This window comes from Xiphophorus hellerii, chromosome 1 (genome assembly GCF_003331165.1).
Source record: "Xiphophorus hellerii strain 12219 chromosome 1, Xiphophorus_hellerii-4.1, whole genome shotgun sequence".
Classification (NCBI taxonomy): Eukaryota; Metazoa; Chordata; class Actinopteri; order Cyprinodontiformes; family Poeciliidae; genus Xiphophorus; species Xiphophorus hellerii.
The window spans coordinates 3926821-3949585 of record NC_045672.1 but is presented as its reverse complement, the minus strand read 5'-3'; the positions used below and the strand labels follow the sequence as shown (position 1 = coordinate 3949585).

Here is a 22765-nt window from a genome sequence, read left to right as displayed (position 1 = left end):
GCAGTCTAAGCTTATGCAAAGAATGACATAAATTAATAACTTTAGCAAAACTAAATGAATTAACAATCTATCATAATATATTAAGAAAACTGCAAAAATGTTCTGATGTTTAATAAAAGGAAAAACTACTTATTTTTTTAGGTCTTTTTCAAATTTACCAACAAAAAAGGGAACAACACTCCGACTCACTCTCTCTGTCAATCTTATTTCTTGTTTTCTTTAAAAACGTGTATTTCCCTGTAATCGGTGTTTTACTTCCTGTATTATACTTTTGTTCTTTTGTTTTGAATGTTAGTTATTTCTGATAAAGCCTGATGTTTGGTTTCTGTTTCTGTTTTCTTTCTGTGGTTTTTTTGGTCAGCCATTTTCTTCTAGCTCAGCTTCAGTTACTTGCTTTCTTTTAAAGTTGCACCAGATCCTAATCTACCACCCCCTTTTTTAAGGAATCACCTCTTCAGCTGAAATGTCACTCAGTCCTTCCTGTCTCCTCTCTTGTTAGTTTTTCTCATTTAATAAATCACCTATAATGAGATGATCTTATTCATATTTTTATTCTCCCACAACTCGACACACGACTACACGGCGGCCATTTTATTTTCAGATAGGTTTCTTTGATCTAATCAAGTATTCATGTCAAACCAAACACAATCAGGTCACCCAAACCACAAAACTCTTCAGTGTGGAAGGTTCCACTGTGGGAAGAAGACTTTAGGTAGCTATTTATGTTTTCAGCACTTTAAAAATGAAGTTTGGAAATAAACTAACAAAATGTGCAAAGATTCTATGAAGGAGACAATATTTTCTACAGAGGTTTGCAATCTATTGAATCAGATACTCTTCTGGATAACGTATTGTGATAGGAAAGAGCTATGCAACAGGGATGACTTTGAAGTTAATGGTAATCCTGCTAAGTGCTAATATTAAAAGCGACAGGCAGCTAGAAAAGGTGATGTTATTTAACAGAGAAAAAACACTTAAATGATGTATACAATTTATAAACATATATATATATATATATATATATATATATATATATATATATATATATATCATGTACTGTGTATTGCTCTATGACCCAGGCACAGCCATTTTCTTATATATAAGCTAGATTCTTTGAAGCAAAATATTTGTTTTGTACCTAATTTGGTCTTGGTAATTCTCAGCTTTCATCTATTGATACTCATTTACACATTTTTTAGCTTGCACTACATTATTTTTCCAGGTTGCATCAACATTCACGTAGACATCTTCATCAGTGCTTTCTTCGTCTTCTTCAAATGTTTGTTCTGATGATGCGTAATTCTTGACACCAACAATGATTTGTCTTAAATGAGGCTCGGCTTCCTCATAATCATCATCACTTGTTGACTCTTCGTCCATCTCCAGCTTCTTTACTGAGTGAAATGCATCAATATTTTCATAGTCGTTGCAATCATTCTCGAGGTCTTGTGTGTTTAACTGCTGGAAAGTCACTGAAAAAAAAAGGAAACAAATGAATTTATGAATAAAATGTAGAAATGATTTTAAATGCATGAGTTTGTATCTCTTGATCACAGACTTTGGTTTTGGTCAGACGGTATGGGCTGTTTAGAGCAAAGTTTCCTCCTGCAGCCCAGACAGACTGCTAGAGACACCAGCAGGACCAGCAGCAGGATTCCACTGGAGACTGAGGAAACCAGCAGCAGTGAAGAGGCTAGGAGAGAAAACACTTGGTCAGTTTATGGCTCTAAACCTGCATTTTACAAACGTTTTCAGGCTGAGGAACACTTAACCTATTTAACAAACAGTCACAGACCACCTAACTTGAAATGACCCAGCAGTAATACATCTTTATATATACAACTTGAAGTGAAAATATTAGACTCTTACACTTGTTTCTGTTTTCTTTGTTTATCCCTTCTGTTTAGTAAATGGGAATGGCCACAACAAAGCCATGGTCAAGTCTACAGGGGCATTTTGAGTCGTTTCCTAACTGTGAAGTACGGGTGTGGCAGCATCTTATTGTGGGTCGGTTTTCTGCAGGAGGAACTGGTGGGATCCCTAAACTAGATGGCATCATGAGAAAATAACATTATGTAGAAATATTGATGCAACATCTAAAGATATCAGCCGGGAAGTAAAAGATTGGGCACAGATTGGTCTTCCAAATGGACAATGACCAGAAGCATGCAGTCTGTGGTTACAACGTGGCTAACGGACAACAAAGTCAGTGTTTTGGAGTGGCCATCGCACAGCCCTGATCTGCGTCCTACGGAGAAGTTGTGGGAAGCTCTGAGATCTGAGGGCGCCTACCAAAAAGGACTCAGTTCTACCAGTTCTGTCAGGAGTAATGGGCCAGAACTCCATCAAGCTAATGTGAGAGGCTTGTGGAAGGAAACTAGCCTGCTGAAAACCAGCTCCTTATAGTACAGCTGGCTTCATCCAGAGAGTCTGGGCTCTCAGCTGCTGTTATGGAAATTTCATTTATCAAAGAATGAGAAGCTGTTTCAACAATAAGAGAAGATTAATCTTTGTCTTTAAGTTTCTTTATTCGAAGGCAAAAGCGTTCGAAGACCCGTCTCACTGAACGCAGTCAGGAGACGAACCCTGAACGACTCACATCACATGGTTATATAGTCACAGCAAGGCAAAGACCCACCCAAAGTCTGATCTTATCTCTATTGCCAGATGGACCACAAGACAATCCTGACCCCCACCTCATGAACTATCCCTCACCTCTTGGATGGGGATGATTTTATGACAGGAAAGAGAGCAGGAGAAACTTCTAATTCTTCTAATTTTTCTTTGTCAATTAGTCATGGGCACAGGGTCAAACAAGGGTACGACTACATTTCACACACGTCAGTCCTTTAAGACAATTTCCAGGTTAAGCATTTTACCCAAGACGTCTTCAGGTCTCTTCTGCTATCGCAGCTGTGGAAACATCTAAACACTATCTGGAAACTTCTTTAATGGAAAAACACATCTTGCAAAAATTTCAAAAACGCAGCAGCTATAATCAGTAAGTAAATGGTTAAAAGTATCATCAGTTCCATCAAAGATGAAATACGGCAAAAGATGAAATTTTCTATTACAGCTGCTGAGAAACGAATGCTCCTGTCGAGGCTTTGAGTTTCACCCAATCACTAACATTTGCCAGTGACGCATGTAATGTGCCAGTTCCACACTAAGAAGCTTGTTAGAAACTGTCTGCACTGTAAACAACCATCCTGCACTGCGAAGAGAGAAATTAATTCAATATTTAGGAGTGCGACCAACATGGACCGAACACCTTCGTTCACTTCCTCTGTAAGCTGTTTCAATAATACTTGGTGTATGTAAATATCTGCATTCAACTGTATTTCAGTAGGGAATTGATTGCTGAACGTACATCAGGTGATAGATTAGAAACAAGATGCAGCTGAGAGGAAGAGCAAGAAGCTTAAATAGAAATGAGGAAATGGCTGAAAATACACAGGGAACGTTGGAACAGACCTAAACAAATCAGAGACAAACCAGATCTTGGAAAATTATTTTATCATGAGGGGGCATATGTTTTGTTTGCTTGTTTTATTATTGAAATCATCATTTGAAAAACAAATTTTGTGTTTTTCATGATTTGACATGTTTAACTAATAATAATAATAATAATAATAATATTGCCTTTAGGAGATTAGAGGAATACACAGTAAGGTATTTTACTCAAAGTTTGAAATTTAAATATTCTTTTCTCAAATATATATAGTTACTTACATTTGATGATGAGACTAATGGGTTCTGCCTCATCAGAACTGAACCTCTGTGTAGCCATGGTAACCTCATACACACAGCTGTAGTTGCCCTGGTGTTCAAACTCAGCAGCTGGGAAGTTAAAGGAGGCTGAGTGTTTGACTGCTGGCCTGGTTTCTGTGATGTTGGAGTCGGAGAAGATGAGAGAGAAATCTCCCTGAGGATATCTGGGGTCAATGGAGCAAGTGAAGGAGAGGCCGTAACCCTTGGTAACCTCTGCTCCTCCTGGACCCCAGACCAACCCTCCATCTGGGGATGTCAGGGAAATGATGGGCCTCTCCAGACTCACTGTAGTAAACATGGACATGGAATAGAAGAATATTATTCCACATAAAGGCATGGCCATTTGAGAAAATGGATTATGGATTTTCCATAAATATTTATTTGACTAAATATTCACTGTTAACACAATTTATTTAATCTTACCTCTAAGACGAACAGAGTTACTGAAGGGGGAGGTGAATGTTTGGCTTGATATCATTTTCTCATACTGACACTGGAATTCTCCATCATGATCCAGAGTCACTTTAGGGATGTTGAAGGTAGCAGAGGAGGAAACTGATGACTGAGTCACTCTAAATAATCCTAAAGTCTGTTGGAGGATAAATGTTCCACTTAAAGGTGAAGCAGCAATAGAACAAGTGATGCTGACTTGTTGACCCCAGGTGACCTCAGCAGAGCCTGTAGAGATGCTGGGCTTGGGAAGGTTCACTGAAAAACAGTAAGTTGTGAGAATAAAAGTTTATTCATTTCCACAACTGAATGACACTAAAAATAATAATCTTTTGCTGTCAGCTTATTTATTTTTTGTGGTCAGACGGCCCAGTGGAGACAGTGCATGACAGCCAGGCTCTGAACTATGTGGAAGGTTTTTATATCACTTACAACAAATATCAACATACAAGATATAAAATGTTTTGATTGTCTTTTCAAAAAGGGGTTATATTTTTATTTATTTTTACAACCAAACAATACAAAAGAAATTGTTTTTTTTAATTAAAAAGTGATAAATTTGCTAATGTCAGTATTTACTAATGGATGATCTGATTCACTGAGAGTGAAAAACAAATAGTGCAGGCATTTTAAGCAACTGATTGTACTGCTGAAGATTCACTGTTAACACAATTTATTTAATCTTACCTCTAAGACGAACAGAGTTACTGAGGGGGGAGGTCAATGTTTGGCTTGATATCATTTTCTCATACTGACACTTGAATTCTCCATCATGATCCAGAGTCACTTTAGGGATGTTGAAGGTAGCAGAGGAGAAAACTGATGACTGAGTCATTTTAAATGATCCTGAAGTCTTTTGGAGGATAAATGTTTCACTAAAAGGTGTAGCAGAAACTGAACAAGTGATACGGGCTTGTTGACCCCAGGTGACCTTAGCAGAACCTGTAGAGATGCTGGGCTTGGGAAAGTCCGCTGAAAAGTGAGAATAAAAGTTTATTCATTTCCACAACTGAATGACACTAAAAATAATAATCTTTTACTGTCAGTTTATTTATTTTTTGTGGTCAGACGGCCCAGTGGAGGCAGGGCATGACAGCTTCACCTCTGTCAGACTGACCACATGATAAAATGTTATAAAAAATATTTAAATCTGGAGAGAGGAAACTACACACTCTGACTCTCACAGGGGAAAGATTCATTCATAAGCAATTTATATCTGAATTACACTCTATGTAAAAGGAAATCACCCCAATTCTAAAGTCCTTCCACTGGCTCCATGTAGCTCAGAGAATGGACTTTAAAATACTGTTAGTTTATAAAACACTGAACGACTTAACACCACAATACATTAAAGATCTGCTGTTGTTGTATCAACCTTCCAGATCTCTAAGTGTGTATGATGTGTGTATTGGTGATCTTGATGGTGGTAAAATGTAATGTTTGTTACTGGTTTCTCAATTGTTGACTGTATTTTCTTTTTATGACTTCTTCTTGTGGTTTCACAAAGAAATAATCAAAATCATATAAACAAACCCATCACCATATTCAAGAAAACTCCAAGCCTTGACAGAGAGAAATGTGCCGATGATGAGAATCAGGTATTTTTTAAATAGCACTGATTGGAGATTCAGTCAATTTCTGATCAGTAAATACATCACACATAAGAATACCTTTCATTTTGTGTTTAGCTGCTTTCAAACAAAAAAAATTTACTGGTCATTACATCTAAACATTTAAAAGTGAACATTTAAATGCTATTGTATTGTACAGAGGCTTACTGATGTATGATAGAGAATTGGGTGGCGGGATCAGGATTTGGTTGTGTAAATCCAGATCTACAATTAAAAATGAACTATGGACTTTCAAGAATATTAATCTGACTAGAACAGCAACACGTCTGACAGCATGTTGTGTTGTCACTGTTTTTTATTGTTAATTATTTGTTTCTGCACAGCAATGAATGTAGAGGGAGGAACAAACTACAGGGCGGGAAAGTTGAGCAACCCAACAAGCCTTAACCCTTCAGTAAAGTCGTCTTGTGTTTCCTGTAGTGAACAACACACATTAGTGGAGTGTCATCAGTTCAAGCAGAAGAAACAAAGAGACAAAATGGGTTTTTTTGAAAGGATGAAAGGCTGTTTGTGTGCTGGGCCCATCAGTAAAGACGGAGCTAAATATCTGATTTATGAGACATGTATTCAAAGACATCACATGATTCTGTACATTGACAACAGAAACACTGGTGGTTTAAGTCATCTACAGAATCTTGTTCTCAAAGAATTATGTCTCCTAGAGACATCTGTGGTCAAACAATGGAGAGAAAAGAAAAAGCTTCCATTTAGATAAAGTCCAATAAATATAATCATGTCAATCAGATATATGAATTTTTAGATCCTGACACATCAGCTACTTTCTGTTCTGCATCTAACACATAAGCTAAATCTTGTTGGCAAAATAAGTAACTTGTAATAAGTGTCACAAATCATGTGAATCACATTCTGAACAGTGAACACACAATACACAAGCTCTGCCTTTCAATGTGCGTTTAAATGCTTTCAGCCAAAAATCTACACTAACTAATATGTCTGAACATTTAAAATTGAACATTTTAATATTTGTAAAGCATTTTTCCTTTACCTGAACAGACGACACCAGCATCCTCACTATGATCACAGTTTTGTGTCCCATAACCTCTGTGTCCACATCTGGTTAGAGAGCTTTCATCTCCTGAGCACTGAACATCATCAAGCCAGATTTTTCCATCTCCTTGACCAAAGTAAGCAGAACCTGGTGCACTGATAGCTGGACCACAGCCCAGCTGTCGACAAACCACATTAGCATCAGCTATGCCCCAGTCATCATCACAGACCGTTCCCCAGGAATAGATATATAAAACTTCAACCCTTCCAGAGCACCGAGTTGATCCTCGCCCTGTCAACCTGATCTGACCTATAAGAACAAAATTTAATATGATTATGTTAATGTTCTGATAAGAGTTAAAGACTTTTATATACTATGGAAACAGGAAAGAAAAACTGACCTGTAGTGAATGCTGATGAGGTCAAAACAAGACTAACTGTAAGATAAACACTTGGACTGTTATTTTGTTAATAGATAGTAAGATGTTTATGCGAAATATAACATTGCTTATCTGTGCATCAGCAAAGTTATAAAACAAAGCAAATATTGTCAAAAATAATGAAAACTTGAACTTACAGACAAAGCCTGTAAAAAATTGAAGGGTCTCCTCCTGCTTTCTGTTTCTCATAGCTGCAGATACTGTAGCTTCACTGTGTTCTCCAACTGGTGTTCAGAAACACATTTGGCTTCTCACTAAGTTCATCCCTGAGACACTTCCTCTTTACATATGTGTTTTTTTTAAAATGTTACTGAGCTCAGAAAAAAACACTTCTTTAAACAGTAACACTATCGATGTTGTCATGAAAGCAGATTAACCTGATGCTGTCATATGACATTTGTTTTATGACTGAAATCAATCACAGCCTCAGCAGATGTGGCAGCACTGAAGTGGGCTTTAAGACAAACAACCTCACACAGTACCTAAGGGAAATTTAGAGAATAATAAGTAGAATAATAAGTGCCTCCCATGCAGTGCCTTGCACTGGCTCAAGGAACTGTAGGGTGTGAACGCTGTGATGGTGTTAACCTATGTGATGGTGTTAACCTAGAAAACTTTGTCTCCAACATGATCGATAAGATTCACCAAATCCTACCTAGTATTTACTGACATTCAAGAAGTGACAAAAGCACTACTTCCTCAGCAAAAAAGCAAAACCAAAAGAAGCTGTGTCTTCTGTCAGCTCTAAAAGAAAAGCATGTGTCGAGGGGATATGGGTGTAACTTTGTGTTGCAAGTTGTTGGGGACAGCGAGAAGCAGGGGGCGCTGATGCACCCAGGTACCCGAAGGCCTTTTCCTTTTTTTGTGCTAAGAATACGGCCAAAACTTAAATATGAATTATGCCATACAGTCTTATTCAATAAACTAGGATTTGCATCCTGATGAGGCTTGTCGGATTAATAGTATGTTTTGAAAATAACCTTTAAGCAGGTATTAAGCATACTACAAAATATAAATATGTTAAAACGTATGTAATTAGATTACATGTGTATGCTGATGTTATACATTATATATATATAAATATATAATGTATTTCACTTGGTGATGGAATTGCTAACAAAGGAACTTTTCAGTCATATTATGATTTATGGAATGAGTCTGTAATTTGCTCAATGCTTGCATACAGTTGAGAACAGTTTCACCATTTAGTAATATTATTTGTGAAGAATTATCACAGTCGACTTTTATTGTCTGATCTTATCAAGTTCTCAAAAACATCGACAACATCAGATCCTGTAACAATCAAAAGGTTATTAAAAATGCCAAAAACAGAGTAAGTAACGTCTGTGTAAACCAAATGGCTCCTTGTCAGTGCAAACTTTGTATTTTTCAATTATGTGATTCTGGCTCTCCCTGAATTAGCATAAACCTGTGCCCTGCTGAATTACACATAGCAGGTCAGATATGATATGTCTTCAACATAGCAAATATTAAATATATTTGCATCTTTAATATACCAATTATTAAAGACGCAAATATAAGCAGAGGGGACTTCATGCTTATATTGAAGCCGGCTGACTCTGTGGTCGGGAAACTCCCCCCCCCAACACCCCCCTTGCCGCAGGGCCTGCGTAGCATCCAGCTTCTATCCACCACAAATCTGGAACGAACTCCAAAACTCTGCTAAACAGCTGCAACACTGAGTTCATTTGAATCCAGACTAAAAACCCACCTGTTAAAAGTTGCTTTTGAACCATAATAAATGAAACATTGACCAACATTTTGATGCGCAACGATGGCACTTGACAAAATGTAATGTTTACTGGTTTACCATGTGGTGTCTTGTATGACTGTATTTTGGGGGTTTTATGATGTAAAGCACTTTGAATTGCCTTGTTGCTGAAATGTGCTATACAAATGAACTTGATTGATTGATTAACAGAGTGAAAATTGAGTGGCACACTCTAGCAGTAGCAGAATTCCTTCATTGAAAGCCACTGCAAAGATGAATTATGAGCACAATGCAACCATGAAGCTGAAGAGGGATTTTAATGGAAATGGTAAAAGATATGAACAAAATGAAATGCACACAAGTAGGTGGAGTATATCAATACATTTTAAAAGTTGAAAAAAAGAATCTATTTCCCACACAGATACAGATCTTATGGAAGACACTAATATTTATGAAGAATCTCTACTAAAAGGTCTCCCTACAAGCAGAAAGCTGTACATCATGACCTCTCAAGTGATGTCCAGTGTGGAAGGCTGGCCGGATCGGAACCAGTTTGAGGAAGCAGCGAAGCGCTACTGGCCTGATAGAGATGTACTGGGTTTAATACTTAGAGGTTAGTGGTTCCTGCTAACTTAAAAAACTCAGTTTTGGAAAAGATGCACAAATGTCTCCAAGATAGGTTACATGCAGCCGACACGCCCGTCAGACAATGTGGTGGCCGGGTTTAAGCAATCAGATCAGCCACTTTGCTCTCGAATGCAGAAAGTGCGTAAATAAAGAGTCGACATGAGAGCCACTTTACTGCCCACAAATCCTCCAGACAAATCACAGCAGAAGACAAAACCTATTTGCTTCTACTGGACTAGCGTGGAGAGCTCAACTCAGTCTGCTCCTGTCATTGTGCATTTAAAATATTCATATTCATATTAATATACTGTATGTTAGAATTCATATGAAATATGAATATTACCAAACGCATAGCCAAGAGAAACGTTATTTAAAAAATGGCAATAGACTATTGGATGTGAATTACTAAAATTTAATCAAGCAATTTTGTGTAAAGTATTACTTTAGGTTGCAGACATATGTTAGCGATTCTGATAGCGTTTAGACCTTGCAGGCCTTCGCTGCAAATACATAAGTAAACATGCCATAATGTACTTCACTGCAGATCAAACATGTAATCTATTACAAATTGTCAAATTTTTTTTTTACTAAATAGCTCTTTTAGAATTCATATCAACATTCACATAGTCATCGTCTTCATCCTCAGTGCTTTCTTCTTCTTCTTCAGATCTGTGTTCTGCTTCTCAGTTATCCTCTACACCACTGAATCGTCTCAGATCAGGGTCTGCTTGACATTATTGTTGATTAAAGTCATCACAATCATTCTCGTGGTCTTGTGTGATTAAGTGCTGGAAAGACACTGAAACAAAGAGAAACAAAATAACTTATGAATAAACTGCAGAATAGCAATTGGTTACTTTTAAATGCAAATACTTGTATCTCTTTGATTACAGACTTTGGTTTTGGTCAGACGGTATGAGCCGTTCAGAGCAAAGTTTCCCCCTGACGCCCAGGCAGACTGCTAGAGACACCAGCAGGACCAGCAGCAGGATTCCACAGATGACTGAGGAAACCAGCACCCGTGAAGAGGCTAGGAGAGAAAACACTTGGTCAAAATGTTTTAGATTGCTGTAAACATTCCAACTCCTAAAACCAGACATGTTCTACTGAAGCGAGCCGATAATCTGCTGAGCTGCTTATCTGTTCTCTGAGCAATACAATTTCATATCAAAGAAATGATAACTTGAGTAAAAGTAGTTTTCAAACAAAAAATACTAGAAAAAACTAGCCAAACCGACCGGCACCACCTTCCTTGTTAAAACACTGCGTTAAAACATGGGGCCCCTGAAGCCCTGGGGGGCCTTATGGAATCAGACAGAAGTGCAAATAACTGATATTCATTTTAATTGTATTTTTTGATTTTATGTTTTTAAGACTAGTTGTGGGTTTAAATAGCGTTTCACTGGAGATTTTTTCCAGTAACATATACGTAATTACCCAGTAATATTTTTACATTTCCTGTCAACTTAACATCTTTTAATACAAAAACACGGCTTAGCAGGTTTTCTGGGGGAAAACCCTGCAACTACTGGAATAAGTTGTAAGGAATCTTAACTTGAAAGAAAGAGTGAAATTCGAAAAGACTGACAAAACCTCAAATAAAGCAAAAACACAAGACCAAAGTTCCAAATTTCATGAAACAAGCAGTTCTCAGGTTGTGGGAGAAATTACTTTTTTTTCTACAAGGAGGATACATGGTTTGTATATTTCTTTTTATAATTGAAATTATCATTTGGAAACAGAGTTTTATATTGTTTCTGGTTTGGCATGTTTACCTAGCTTTAACAGAGAACAGGAATACACAGTATGTAATATTACTCAATTTTGTTTTTATTTTTTTTTTTTTGTTTTTTGATTTAAATGTACTTTTCACAAATTATATTGTTGCTTACGTTTAAGAGCCAGACTAATGGGTTCTGCCTGAGCAGAACTGAACGTCCGTGTAGCCATGGTAACCTCATACACACAACTGTAGCTGCCCTGGTGTTCAAACTCAGCAGCTGGGAAGTTAAAGGAGGCTGAGTGTTTGACTGCTGGCCTGGTTTCTGTGATGTTGGAGCCGGAGAAGATGAGAGAGAAATCTCCCTGAGGATATCTGGGGTCAATGGAGCAAGTGAAGGAGAGGCCGTAACCCTTGGTAACCTCTGCTCCTCCTGGACCCCAGACCAACCCTCCATCTGGGGATGTCAGGGAAATGATGGGCCTCTCCAGATTCACTGTGGGTAAAGGAAAATAAAATCTTGTGAATATAAACTATTAAAAAAGAAAAAAATATATACATTTTATGGTTTTGCTACTGAATTTAAACTTTCCAGTTAGGATGTAAATGTTGTAATGACAGATCTGAATGAGGCGTGCTTGAAAATATTACAGTTTAGTTTTCAATTGAGATTCTGTATCAACAACAAAAAAAGAAACAGCTTTAATTTCCGATGGGGATTTTGTCAATAACCTTGTCACAAACAGAGGAGCTGTTGTCCTCCTTTATGAACGCAAAGGGTACAGAGTTAAGAACTTGCTGGCTTGAATGAATTCTGGGAATTTGGAGAGTTAATGGTCATGCAGTTAAAAAAAAAAAACATAAGGGGACACACATTTGACTTCAATGCACAGTAATTAGATTCTCGAAGACAGACCCCTGCCTTAGATTTTTGTAACATTTCATATAATTAGAATTCCAAGTCCAGGGAAGCCAATGCAAGGCATGGCTGTTCGCCAGCTGTAAAAAAGATTCTGGGATGTGATACTCCTGTGAGCAGCATGATACTACTCCTGTGTAATTATAGCAATATTAAAGAAAATGTGAGAGTAAAGGATAGGTAACTGATAAAGATAAAGTTAATTTCTACTAAGAAAGCTGTTTGGAGGAAATGGAGAAAGGTGGACCCCTTGTCATGAACATTGGATTGGGATGATAGAAGAACTCTACATCATGGAAAAATGGACATATCTCCTGAGACCACATCAAGACGGAGACCAAAAATACGGAAAGAACCTGGAAAGATTAGATAGGATAAAAGGTCTAATAGTAGAATAGCTCCCAAGCAAATGTTTTACTTTATTTTTTATAATGTTGGATGTGAATTGCTCATGTATGTTTTATTTGGAAAATGCCAATGAAAAGTAGAATGATGAAAAAGAGGGGATGAGACTTTGTCACAATATGTTCAGTTTTATACAGTCTTGATCAAAAATCCAACACCGGAGGTTGTATTTTTTTTTCAATAATTTACTAATTTGGGTCTTTATTTTTTAAAACGGCCGTTACCTTTTCTTTGAAAAACCATTGAATATATAAAACACCCATACTATTCTATATGTGGGTCAGACAATCTGGGAATAATCTGGTCATGTCTGGATGATTTCTGAATTTTTTACTTTTGTTTTTATGTCAGAATTGTTAAAAGCATAGGTAAACATTTCTTATTATTATTTAAACATCTTTACATACAGTTTGTGCAAAGAGACATGATTCATATTCTTCTTTTTGTAGACAAGGACATATGCAAACATTTTTAGAATATTTTGATGGAATATTGATTAGAAATTAATTTTTATAATTTCAATGTACAACTATTGTTATTTGGGCTTTTAAATGGTCGATAACTATTTTTAATAAAAATAAAATGATCTAGGTATATGGACATATCCCTATAGTTGCTACCACAGTTGTTTTTGTCTTGCACTGACTGCTGCTGAACACCGTCAAGTGCGCTAAGCAGGAACGAACCATTTCATGCGGATCCAGGGGGGTGTTCAGTGCAAATATGGAAAAAACAATTTTAAAAACACTATTTGATTAATTTTGTAATTGACAGGGCCCCCAATTTTCTTCTATTTCTATAAGAGAAAGAAAACAAAACAATGCTTTGTGGGAGGGGCCCCCTGTCGGTCAGGGGCCCTTGGAGTTGTCCTCTATATGACACCCCTGATGCCATATAGAGGATCAGGGTGGACTTGCTGAATTGGACTTGGAACCTATTAAAAACTGATTTCAAATCAAGTTTAGCTTTTCTGAATGTTTCAGTAATTTTTTAGGACAGACAGGACGGTGATTAAACTCAATGACCTGACATGCTTTTCTCATAGAGTAAATCTTGAAAAAACTGATTTTTACACTTCTGACTTTTCATTGTTTACTCAGTTTATTTAATCTTACCAGTAAAACGAACAGAGTCGCCACGGACTGAGGAGTATCTTTGCCTTGACAGATACTGACACAGGAATTCTCCATCATGATCCAGGGTCACAGTTTTGATGAAGAAGGAAGAAAGGCTGTAATATGTTGACTGAGTCATTCTGAACGAGCCTGAAGTCTTTTGGAGCGTAAATGTTCCAGAATGAACTTGTCCAGTTGTAACAGAGCAAGTGATGGTGACTTGCTGACCCCAGGTGACCTCAGCAGCAGGGCTAAAAGAGATGAGGGGCTTGGGAAAGTTCACTGAAAAAGAGTATTTTGTTACTGAAATTTATCTTTCCTGAATATTGCCAGATATTTTGGGACCCATGGATAATGGGATTTATTGACTTGAATTTTTCTTTTCTCAAAACAGAACAAAAAACTCTTGATTTCACTGCATTTTCAAATGAATTAATTCATCTTACCAGTAACTCGAACAAAGTCACTGTATGGAGAGGTCAATGTTTGGCTTAACATCCTTTTCTGATACTGGCAAATGAATTGTCCATCATGATCCATGGTCACTTTAGAGATGTTGAAGGTAGCAGAGGAGGAAACTGATGGCTGAATCATTTGCTGTGATCCTGAAGTCTTTTGGAGGATAAATGTTCCACTTAAAGGTGCAGCTTCAACAGAACAAGTGATGATGAGTTGTTGACCCCAGATGACCTCAGCAGCAGAGCTTATAGAGATGTTGGGCTTTGGAAGGTTCACTGAAAGACAGCATTAGTAGTAGTCATTATTTTATGTGTCATACACCTTTACAGGTGCCCAGTCCACACGGGCTTACAATGTACAATAAAACATACACAAACATGCGGACAGACATAAATATTCTTTAAACAAAAAGCATCCTCTTTCTAAGATGCCAGGCCTTCAAAATAAACCGTGCTAACTGAAACAAAAAATACTTCAATAAATAACACATTTCATCCTCATCCGTTAAATAAAAGAAATCTGGATAAACATCAAGTATTTTAGTAAATAAATCATTTCTCAACGTTAAGTACAAGGGACAATAAAACAAGAAGTGCGCTTCACTCTCAATTTCACCCAAATCACACAAAAAACGCCTTCGGTCTTCCTCTGGGACTGAAGGAAAATGTCCCGTCTGAAAAGCCAAAGGCAAAGTGCCAGATCTGAACTTTGCTTTTTAGACAAGTTCCATGATGCATGCGGCTCAAGACCATCAGCATCCTTTAGCAAAATTTAAGTGCGTAATTTTGGTTTATGTAAGATATTTACTGGCCACTAACGTTTATAAACTTCAAAATGCAACTGTTTAAGGTGTCGAATATTACATCTTAATTTATTCCTATAAATGTACTGAAAATCCGCCTCCTCAAATATCTTCTCCATTTGTCTGGCCTAAGCATACCTTTTCACATTTGTGAAATCCCAAAGAAAAATATCTTTTGTTAATCTATAGTCTGGCATATTAATAAACCTATTCCATAATCTAACCATATCTGCAATATATCTAACTTCACAAGGTTCCCAACCCACATCTCCATGTAATGCCATTTTAGGAGTATTTCTATGCACATCTAAGAGATATTGCAGGGCTCTACACTGAACTTTCTCATTGTAAGATTGTTCTCAGTAACCCCAGACTCCAGCACCGTAATCTAATACTGGATTTATACAACTCAGTATACACCCTATATCCCAGGTCACAACAGTATTTGACTGTATTTATAACTGAACCTCTCGCTCTACCAACTGAGTCCGATTGGACTTTTATTCCTTCTTCAAATGTTAGATATTCATCCACATGTAAATCCCAAATAATTATAGGTTTTTATAATGGACCAGGTCGTAGGCCCAAAACAAAATGCAAATGTTGTCAGTGCTTGGCTCCGTTTTCTGAAATGAATAACTTCAGTTTTAACACAATTTATCCTTAACCTCATTTTGTTCCACCAGCCACCAGTAATATTTAACAGTTTCTGAAGATGTGGTTCACTTTCAGCAATAAGTACAATATCATCTGCGTACAGTAATATGCAGATGATATTGTAGTCTCACCTACTCTCACTCCCACATTTACCTCTTTAGTTACCATTACCAAGTCATTTATATGTAATGCGAAGAGAGTGGGAGCCAGAACATCTCCTTGTTTAACACCACATGGTGTTAAAAACCATCCTGTTCTGTAATCGTTTACCAGAACACAAGATTCGGAGTTATGATAAACAGCTTTTATAGAATTATAAAATTTCCCATCAATTCCTGCTTTTAATAACTGAAAAAAATTACAATTATCGGTTGACACAATCAGAAGCTTTATGGAAATCTATAAAACACGCAAAAGTAGACTTTCCTTCTTGTTTCCTCGCAATAACTATTGTGGTTAAAGGATATATATACAGGCTCTTTTCTGTCTAAACCCTTTCATTTAGAACACTGGAGTAAAGTGTATAAACACATAAAGTTTAAAACTAAACTAATACCCCTGTAGTTCATAGGTATTCGAGGATCAGCAGTTTGAGAATTTGGGATTGGTTTAATTATAGATTTTTCCCAGTCATATGGGACCAAACCCTATTCAAAACATGTGGAAAAAGAAATGAATAAAATCTGAAATAAACCAGGTAAGATGTTAGAATCAGAGTTTATTAAGCAAGAGCATGCAACCTCGGGCCCCAAGTGTCAATTTGGAAATCCCACATTGATTCTGAGTAACTGAGTAAAAATGATAAAAAAAACAACTAGTGTTTTTAAAGATGAATATAATAACAAATGGAAGTTTTTAGCATAGTTTAGCGTTTCCTTCAAATAATTGCATTGCGTATCCACAAAAGAATGAAACTAAAATCAATAATTGTTTGATCTAATTTTCTTAGCATTAGGTAGGAAACGATATGGGGTTTCTCTTACATAACTTCCCAAAATTATCAACATCTCATGAAAGAAAATGTTTCCAAACTGGTTTGTCAAAAGTGTTACGTTTCTCTTCATTTTAAAATCTAACTATAGCAATGAAATTGTCTTGCTATAAAAGTGATAAACTTGCTTGAGTACATATTTATCCAAAAATATAAGTTGTCTTTTATTTAAAAGGTCAGACAATGTTGGTGAGTCTAAAAAATGTTTTATTTACCCAGACAGAGAGTAAAAATGTCTGTTGATGGTGAAGGTTGCAAAGTAATTCATTAGAGATTCATAATATTTTGTGAAATGTAGCCGTCATGAATGTCCCCAGAGCTTTGGGGAGATTAATGACTTGATTCTGTTCTCCCCCAAAAAATAGAGAATATATTTCAAACAATTGGTTGTACTGCTGAACTTTCACTATATATGCAATTTATTTAGTCTTACCTCTAAGATTAACAGAGCTACTGAGGAAGGTTTGGTTTGACATCTTTATCTCATACCGACACCAAAATTGTCCATGATGATCGCTGGTCACTTTAGGGATGTTGAAGGTAACAGAGTTGGAATCTGATGACTGATTCATTCTGAATGATCCTGGAGTCCGTAGGAGGATAAATGTTCCACTTAAAGGTGCAGCTGCAGTAGAACAAGTGAAGTTGACTTGCTGACCCCAGGTGACCGAACCAGCAGGGCTAATAGAGATCTTGGGCTGTGGAAAATTCGCTGGAAAATAGAAAGTAGTTAGAATAAGATTTAATTTCTCAAAATCTTTGAAAAATGAACCTAATGCTTTTGTGTGTAAATTGTTATCAAACAAATCCATACTAAGAGACAAATCTATGCCGAGAAACTGTCAGATGTGCTTTTAGTTGATTTTGAATCAAAGTCCTGAGAGTTTTCCCTTCACCTATGACTATTTCAGCATTTTTTTTGTTTCAGGAGTCAGTGATATTAAGCTTTTCTCACCTGAGCAGACCACACCAGCATCCTGATTGTGGTTACACTTGTGTGTCCCAAACCCTGGATGCTGACAGTTGGTTAGAGCGCTTTCATTTCCTGTACAGTTCACATGGTCAAGCCAGATTTGACCAGTTCCTGGACCAGAAGCAGCTGATGAAGTGGCACTTAATGCTGCACCACAGTTCAACTGTCTGCAGACCACCTGAGCATCAGATAGATCCCAGCCGTTATCACAGACTGTTCCCCATTGGCCGTCGTGGTTGATCTCAACTCTTCCAGAGCAGGAAGTTGATCCAATCAATCTGATAACAGAGTCTGTTAACAATCATTTTCTGATCAGTGAACACATCATACAGAAGTACTGCCTTTCACTTTGTGTTTAAATGCTTTCAGCCAAAAATAAAACTGGCTAATATGTCTAAACATTTAAAACTCAACATTTAAATGCTATCAGTAAAGCATTTTGTCTTTACCTGAACAGATCACACCAGCATCCTCACTATGATCACAGTTGTGTTTCCCTTGACCTTTGTGTCCACAGCTGGTTAGAGAGCTTTCATTTCCTGAGCACTGAACATCATCAAGCCAGATTTTTCCATCTCCTTGACCAAAGTATGCAGAACTCGTTGCATTGAGTGCTGTACCACAGTCCAGCTGTCTACAAACCACATTAGCATCAGCTATGCCCCACTCGTCATCACAGACCGTTCCCCAGGTGCTTTCCCTAAATAAAACTTCAACCCTTCCTGAGCACCGAGTTGATCCAGGACCTGCCAACCTGACCGGACCTTCAAGAAATAAAATTCACCATATTTATGTCAATGTTCCAATGAGAATATAATACTTTTATACTTTTATACTAGGAAACACAGAGAAATTGGCCTATACTGAGAATGTTTTCCAAATAGTCCTGATTGGTGATTCAAGTCATTTTCTGATCAGTGAACACACTATACAGAAGCCTTACCTTTTGTTTTGTGTTTAAATGCTTTCTGACAAAACCAATGCTGGCTAATGTGTGTGAACTTTAAAAATGTGTTAATTCCATTTTTTTCTCACCTGAGCAGACCACACCAGCGTCCTCAGTGTGATTACACGTGTGTGTCCCAAACCCTGAATGCTGACAGTTAGTTAGAGCGCTTTCACTTCCTGTACAGTTCACTTTATCAAACCAGATTTGACCAGTTCCTTCACCAAAAACTGCTGATGAAGTGGCATTTAATGCTGAACCACAGGATAACTCTCTGCAGACCACCTGAGCATCAGATAGATCCCAGCCGTTGTCACAGACTGTTCCCCATTGGCCGTCGTGGTTGATCTCAACTCTTCCAGAGCAGGAAGTTGATCCAGTCAGTCTGACTGCAGATTCTGGTAACAGGACAGAGATAAGCTATAGAATTATTCTTTAGAAAGAAAAATAGCAAATGAAAGACATTACTTTTGCTGTCTTCTCTTTGTAACCTGCTTTGCTTTACCTTAGTTATGAACATTTATTCAAATCTGGTGCACAGAAACTATTAACCCTGACATGTACTGAAACACAGTACATGGACAATTACACTGATATTCAAGCCAAATATTTAGTCAAATGGAATTTACATCTGTGTTACACAGTCTGCTATACAATCTTCCTGTTGTGCATCTTGTACCAGTTGCTTAGCTGGTTTAGATCTAACATCTCAATAATAAAAACAAAGAAAACAAAGCAGAGATTTAATGTGACTACCTTTAATAAATAAAGATGTCATCAACACACAACAGCTTTGTTTGAAAGACTAAGTTCAAAATTGCTGCTTTCATAGAATGGAAGAGGAGATGGAGAAGCTAAGAAATACGAATTAAATCCATTTGATTAGCTGAGCATCAACAAATGTGATCGCTATCATAAAGGCTTAACCATACAGGTGCATGACGACACACCTTTGGAGAATCAACAGGTGTTACACATCAATCTGGAAGATATGAAGAAGCCAATAATTCTGCAATATTTATTAATGAATGATTAGATGGATGTATGGATGTATGGATTTATTCTGCTATTTTGAACATGTTACAGGGTACAGAGCACAAGCATCTAATAAAGAACTAAACATAGTGGCTGCTATGGAAGAAACAATCAAACTCATGGAAACAAACCCAGCACTGTATTCAAGAAAATGTCAGTAGCCACTGAATCCAGAGGTACACAGAGGAAGCTGCTGATTATGAGAATCAATGAACACATCACACGTAAGCGCTACCTTTCATTTTGTGTTCAAATGCTTTCAGCCAAAAATCTACACTGACTAATATGTCTGAACATTTAAAATTGAACATTTTAATATTTGTAAAGCATTTTGTCTTTACCTGAACAGATCACACCAGCATCCTCACTATGACCACAGTTGTGTGTCCCATAACCTCTGTGTCCACAGCTGGTTAGAGAGCTTTCATCTCCTGAGCACCGAACATTATCAAGCCAGATTGGTCCAAGTCCTTGACCAAAGTGAGCAGAACCAACTACACTGATAGCTGGACCACAGTTCAGCTGTCGACAAACCACATTAGCATCAGCTATGCCCCAGTCATCATCACAGACCGTTCCCCAGGAATAGATATAGAAAACTTCAACCCTTCCAGAGCACCGAGTTGATCCAGGACCTGTCAACCTGATCTGACCTATAAGAACAAAATTTAATATGATTATGTTAATGTTCTGATAAGACTAAAAGACTTTTATATACTATGGAAACAGGAAAGAAAAACTGACCTGTAGTGAATGCTGATGAGGTCAAAACAAGACTAACTGTAAGATAAACACTTGGACTGTTATTTTGTTAACAGAATTTATGTAAAATATGACATTGCTTGTGTTTAAATCATGAAAGTGATAAAACAAATACTATTGATAATAATGAAAACTTGAACTTACAGACAAAGCCTGTAAAAAATTGAAGGGTCTCCTCCTGCTTTCTGTTTCTCATAGCTGCAGATACTGTAGCTTCACTGTGTTCTCCAACTGGTGTTCAGAAACACATTTGGCTTCTCACTAAGTTCATCCCTGAGACACTTCCTCTTTACATATGTGTTTTTTTTAAAATGTTACTGAGCTCAGAAAAAAAAACAAAAAAACTTCTTTAAACAGTAACACTGTCCATGTTGTCATGAAAGCAGATTAACCTGATGCTCCTGCCTCATTTTGGAGCCGCCTCTAAGATTTCATTTAAAGATTATTTTACTATTACTTTAGTAATCTGCACAGCCAGCAGATCTGTCCCTGGAGGCAGAAGGACTCCAGTTAAAATAATATCACTGTTGGACAATGGATTCCACATGTATGTTCAATAAACATGCATAAATATCTATATAAAAAAGTATGTTGCACATCTCAGATTGTGAGTACTATATTTCTATTTCTGATAACTAACAGTGCTGGACAGTGTTATTGTTGTTTTTTAAAATATTTTTAACAATTGTTAACCTTTTATGTGAACCTACATGTTTATGCTGCTGTTACACATGATGATGATCATTCAAAATAAAAGCATAAAGTATGGTTTAAATCAAAAATGTGCTATGATGAGTTTTTTGATGGTTATCTGGTTATGAATTTTTGTGTTTTAGAGATGATATTTTCTTCTTAGTAGTCCAATTTCTTGGAATTGTTAATCTGTCAGAAAGGCAAAAGCAGAAGAAGCTGCATTATTTCCCTCTGTAGCAGCTCTAACAGAGCTGGAGAAACCATGTTTCCTCTGTTTCATGAACAAACATCAGCGAGGAAGAATGAATTGAGCTTGAAGTCTTGCTTTCTGCCACGACTGCAAATTTAGCAATTCGACAAGCTTCTGAGTTTCAAAGTATATCTAAAAGTACTACCAAAATCGTTTGATCAAAAGGAAAGCTGAAAAGCTGCAGTTGCATTTCAGCTCAATAAAACAGTGAAAGGAAAAAACCCCTGCTGAGCCAATATTACAGAACAAATAGTGAACGGTGCCATCAAGTAAAGTACTAATAGTGGTCCTGTCTCAACTAGAGATTCAAAGTCTGGCTCCACAAAAACACAACTTCTGGATCCTTCGCCACACAATTCAAGAAAGACTCTGAAGATGTTTTGAGTGTTTTGCAAAGACAAAACCCTCCTCAGTGCATCTACCTCATCGGAGTGTTTAAACAAGGAGTCGATAAAAAGAGTAACACAAGTGACTGTCTGCACTACTTGGCTGGCCGAGAGACCTGGTGCACAATGCTAACATGTAGCTGCAGGACAAGGCTATGTAAAAGCAAAACAGTTGTTCAAAGAACACCTTGGATGAAACGGCCCAGCTGCTTTCACTGAAAAGGCATTAGCCCAGACTTCCATTGCAATGAAGATGCAAGTATCTCTTTTTTCCTGTGGATTTTGTAATTTTCGGGAAATACTTGATGTGCCAATAAACACGAACATAATCGAAACAGAGATCCTTACAACATATGGGAAATCAGATCTCGGTTTCACAATTTCCTTGCATTTAAGAAGAAGCATGTAAAAAATGGTTTCAGATCCTTGATTTGGAGACATCCAGAAAGCAGCATCAACAATCCCTTCCTCAAAGGCTAACGGCAGACTGAAGTTACAGCCGACCAAGCACGTCAATCTCCCATGAACATGGATTACAACAACAACAGAGGGAAACTTTTGACTGCTGCTAAATAGTCACCCTTGTCAAGAAGTGCAGATGACAGGTGGTGAAGATGACGCTGAGGACCCAGCGTCGGAGTGAAAGAGTGATGATTTTAATGACTAATAAGGCAAACAATCCAGGCAGCACAGATGAGTACCAGCAACAGTTCTCATACTGGTAGCAACTGGCATGACAATAGACAGACTAGACGGTGGACAAGACGACAAGACGAGACAGGTTAGACAAGGACCCGACGAGGAACAAGGAACACAAGTGGGATTAAATACAGAGGTTTATCAGGGAAACGAGACACAGCTGGGAATAATCAAGGGGTAGACAGGACAACACGGAGACTCGATAGACACAGAAACCTAAAATAAACACACAGAAAAACTCAAATCCTCACACCTTGTTCTGTTCTGCCACCTTTTGGGATGAATCCCATCAAA

General features: G+C 37.3%; 1 protein-coding gene across 5 annotated transcripts; it reads right to left on the bottom strand.

Annotated features, from left to right (window-relative positions):
• Positions 1–240: 240 nt before the first annotated feature.
• On the bottom strand, positions 241–20723 carry LOC116723720 (deleted in malignant brain tumors 1 protein-like). Of its 5 annotated transcripts, none has more exons than XM_032568819.1 (12): positions 20588–20723; positions 20426–20461; positions 20023–20334; positions 18736–19044; positions 18150–18464; positions 17683–17991; positions 17161–17439; positions 14265–14552; positions 4195–4479; positions 3733–4056; positions 1559–1693; positions 241–1472 (listed from the first exon to the last, which is right to left on the bottom strand). In XM_032568819.1, the coding sequence occupies exons 1-12, from the start codon at positions 20637–20639 to the stop codon at positions 1171–1173; spliced, it is 2946 nt and encodes a 981-aa protein (XP_032424710.1). In that variant the 5' UTR covers positions 20640–20723; the 3' UTR covers positions 241–1170. The 5 variants fall into 5 exon arrangements, with proteins under 5 accessions (XP_032424710.1, XP_032424718.1, XP_032424746.1 ...); XM_032568827.1 differs by lacking the exon at positions 4195–4479 and adding an exon at positions 13819–14100 and having other exon boundaries at positions 20588–20722; XM_032568836.1 differs by lacking the exons at positions 241–1472; positions 1559–1693; positions 3733–4056; positions 4195–4479 and adding exons at positions 9331–10458; positions 10555–10689; positions 11552–11875; positions 13819–14100 and having other exon boundaries at positions 20588–20720.
• Positions 20724–22765: the final 2042 nt, after the last annotated feature.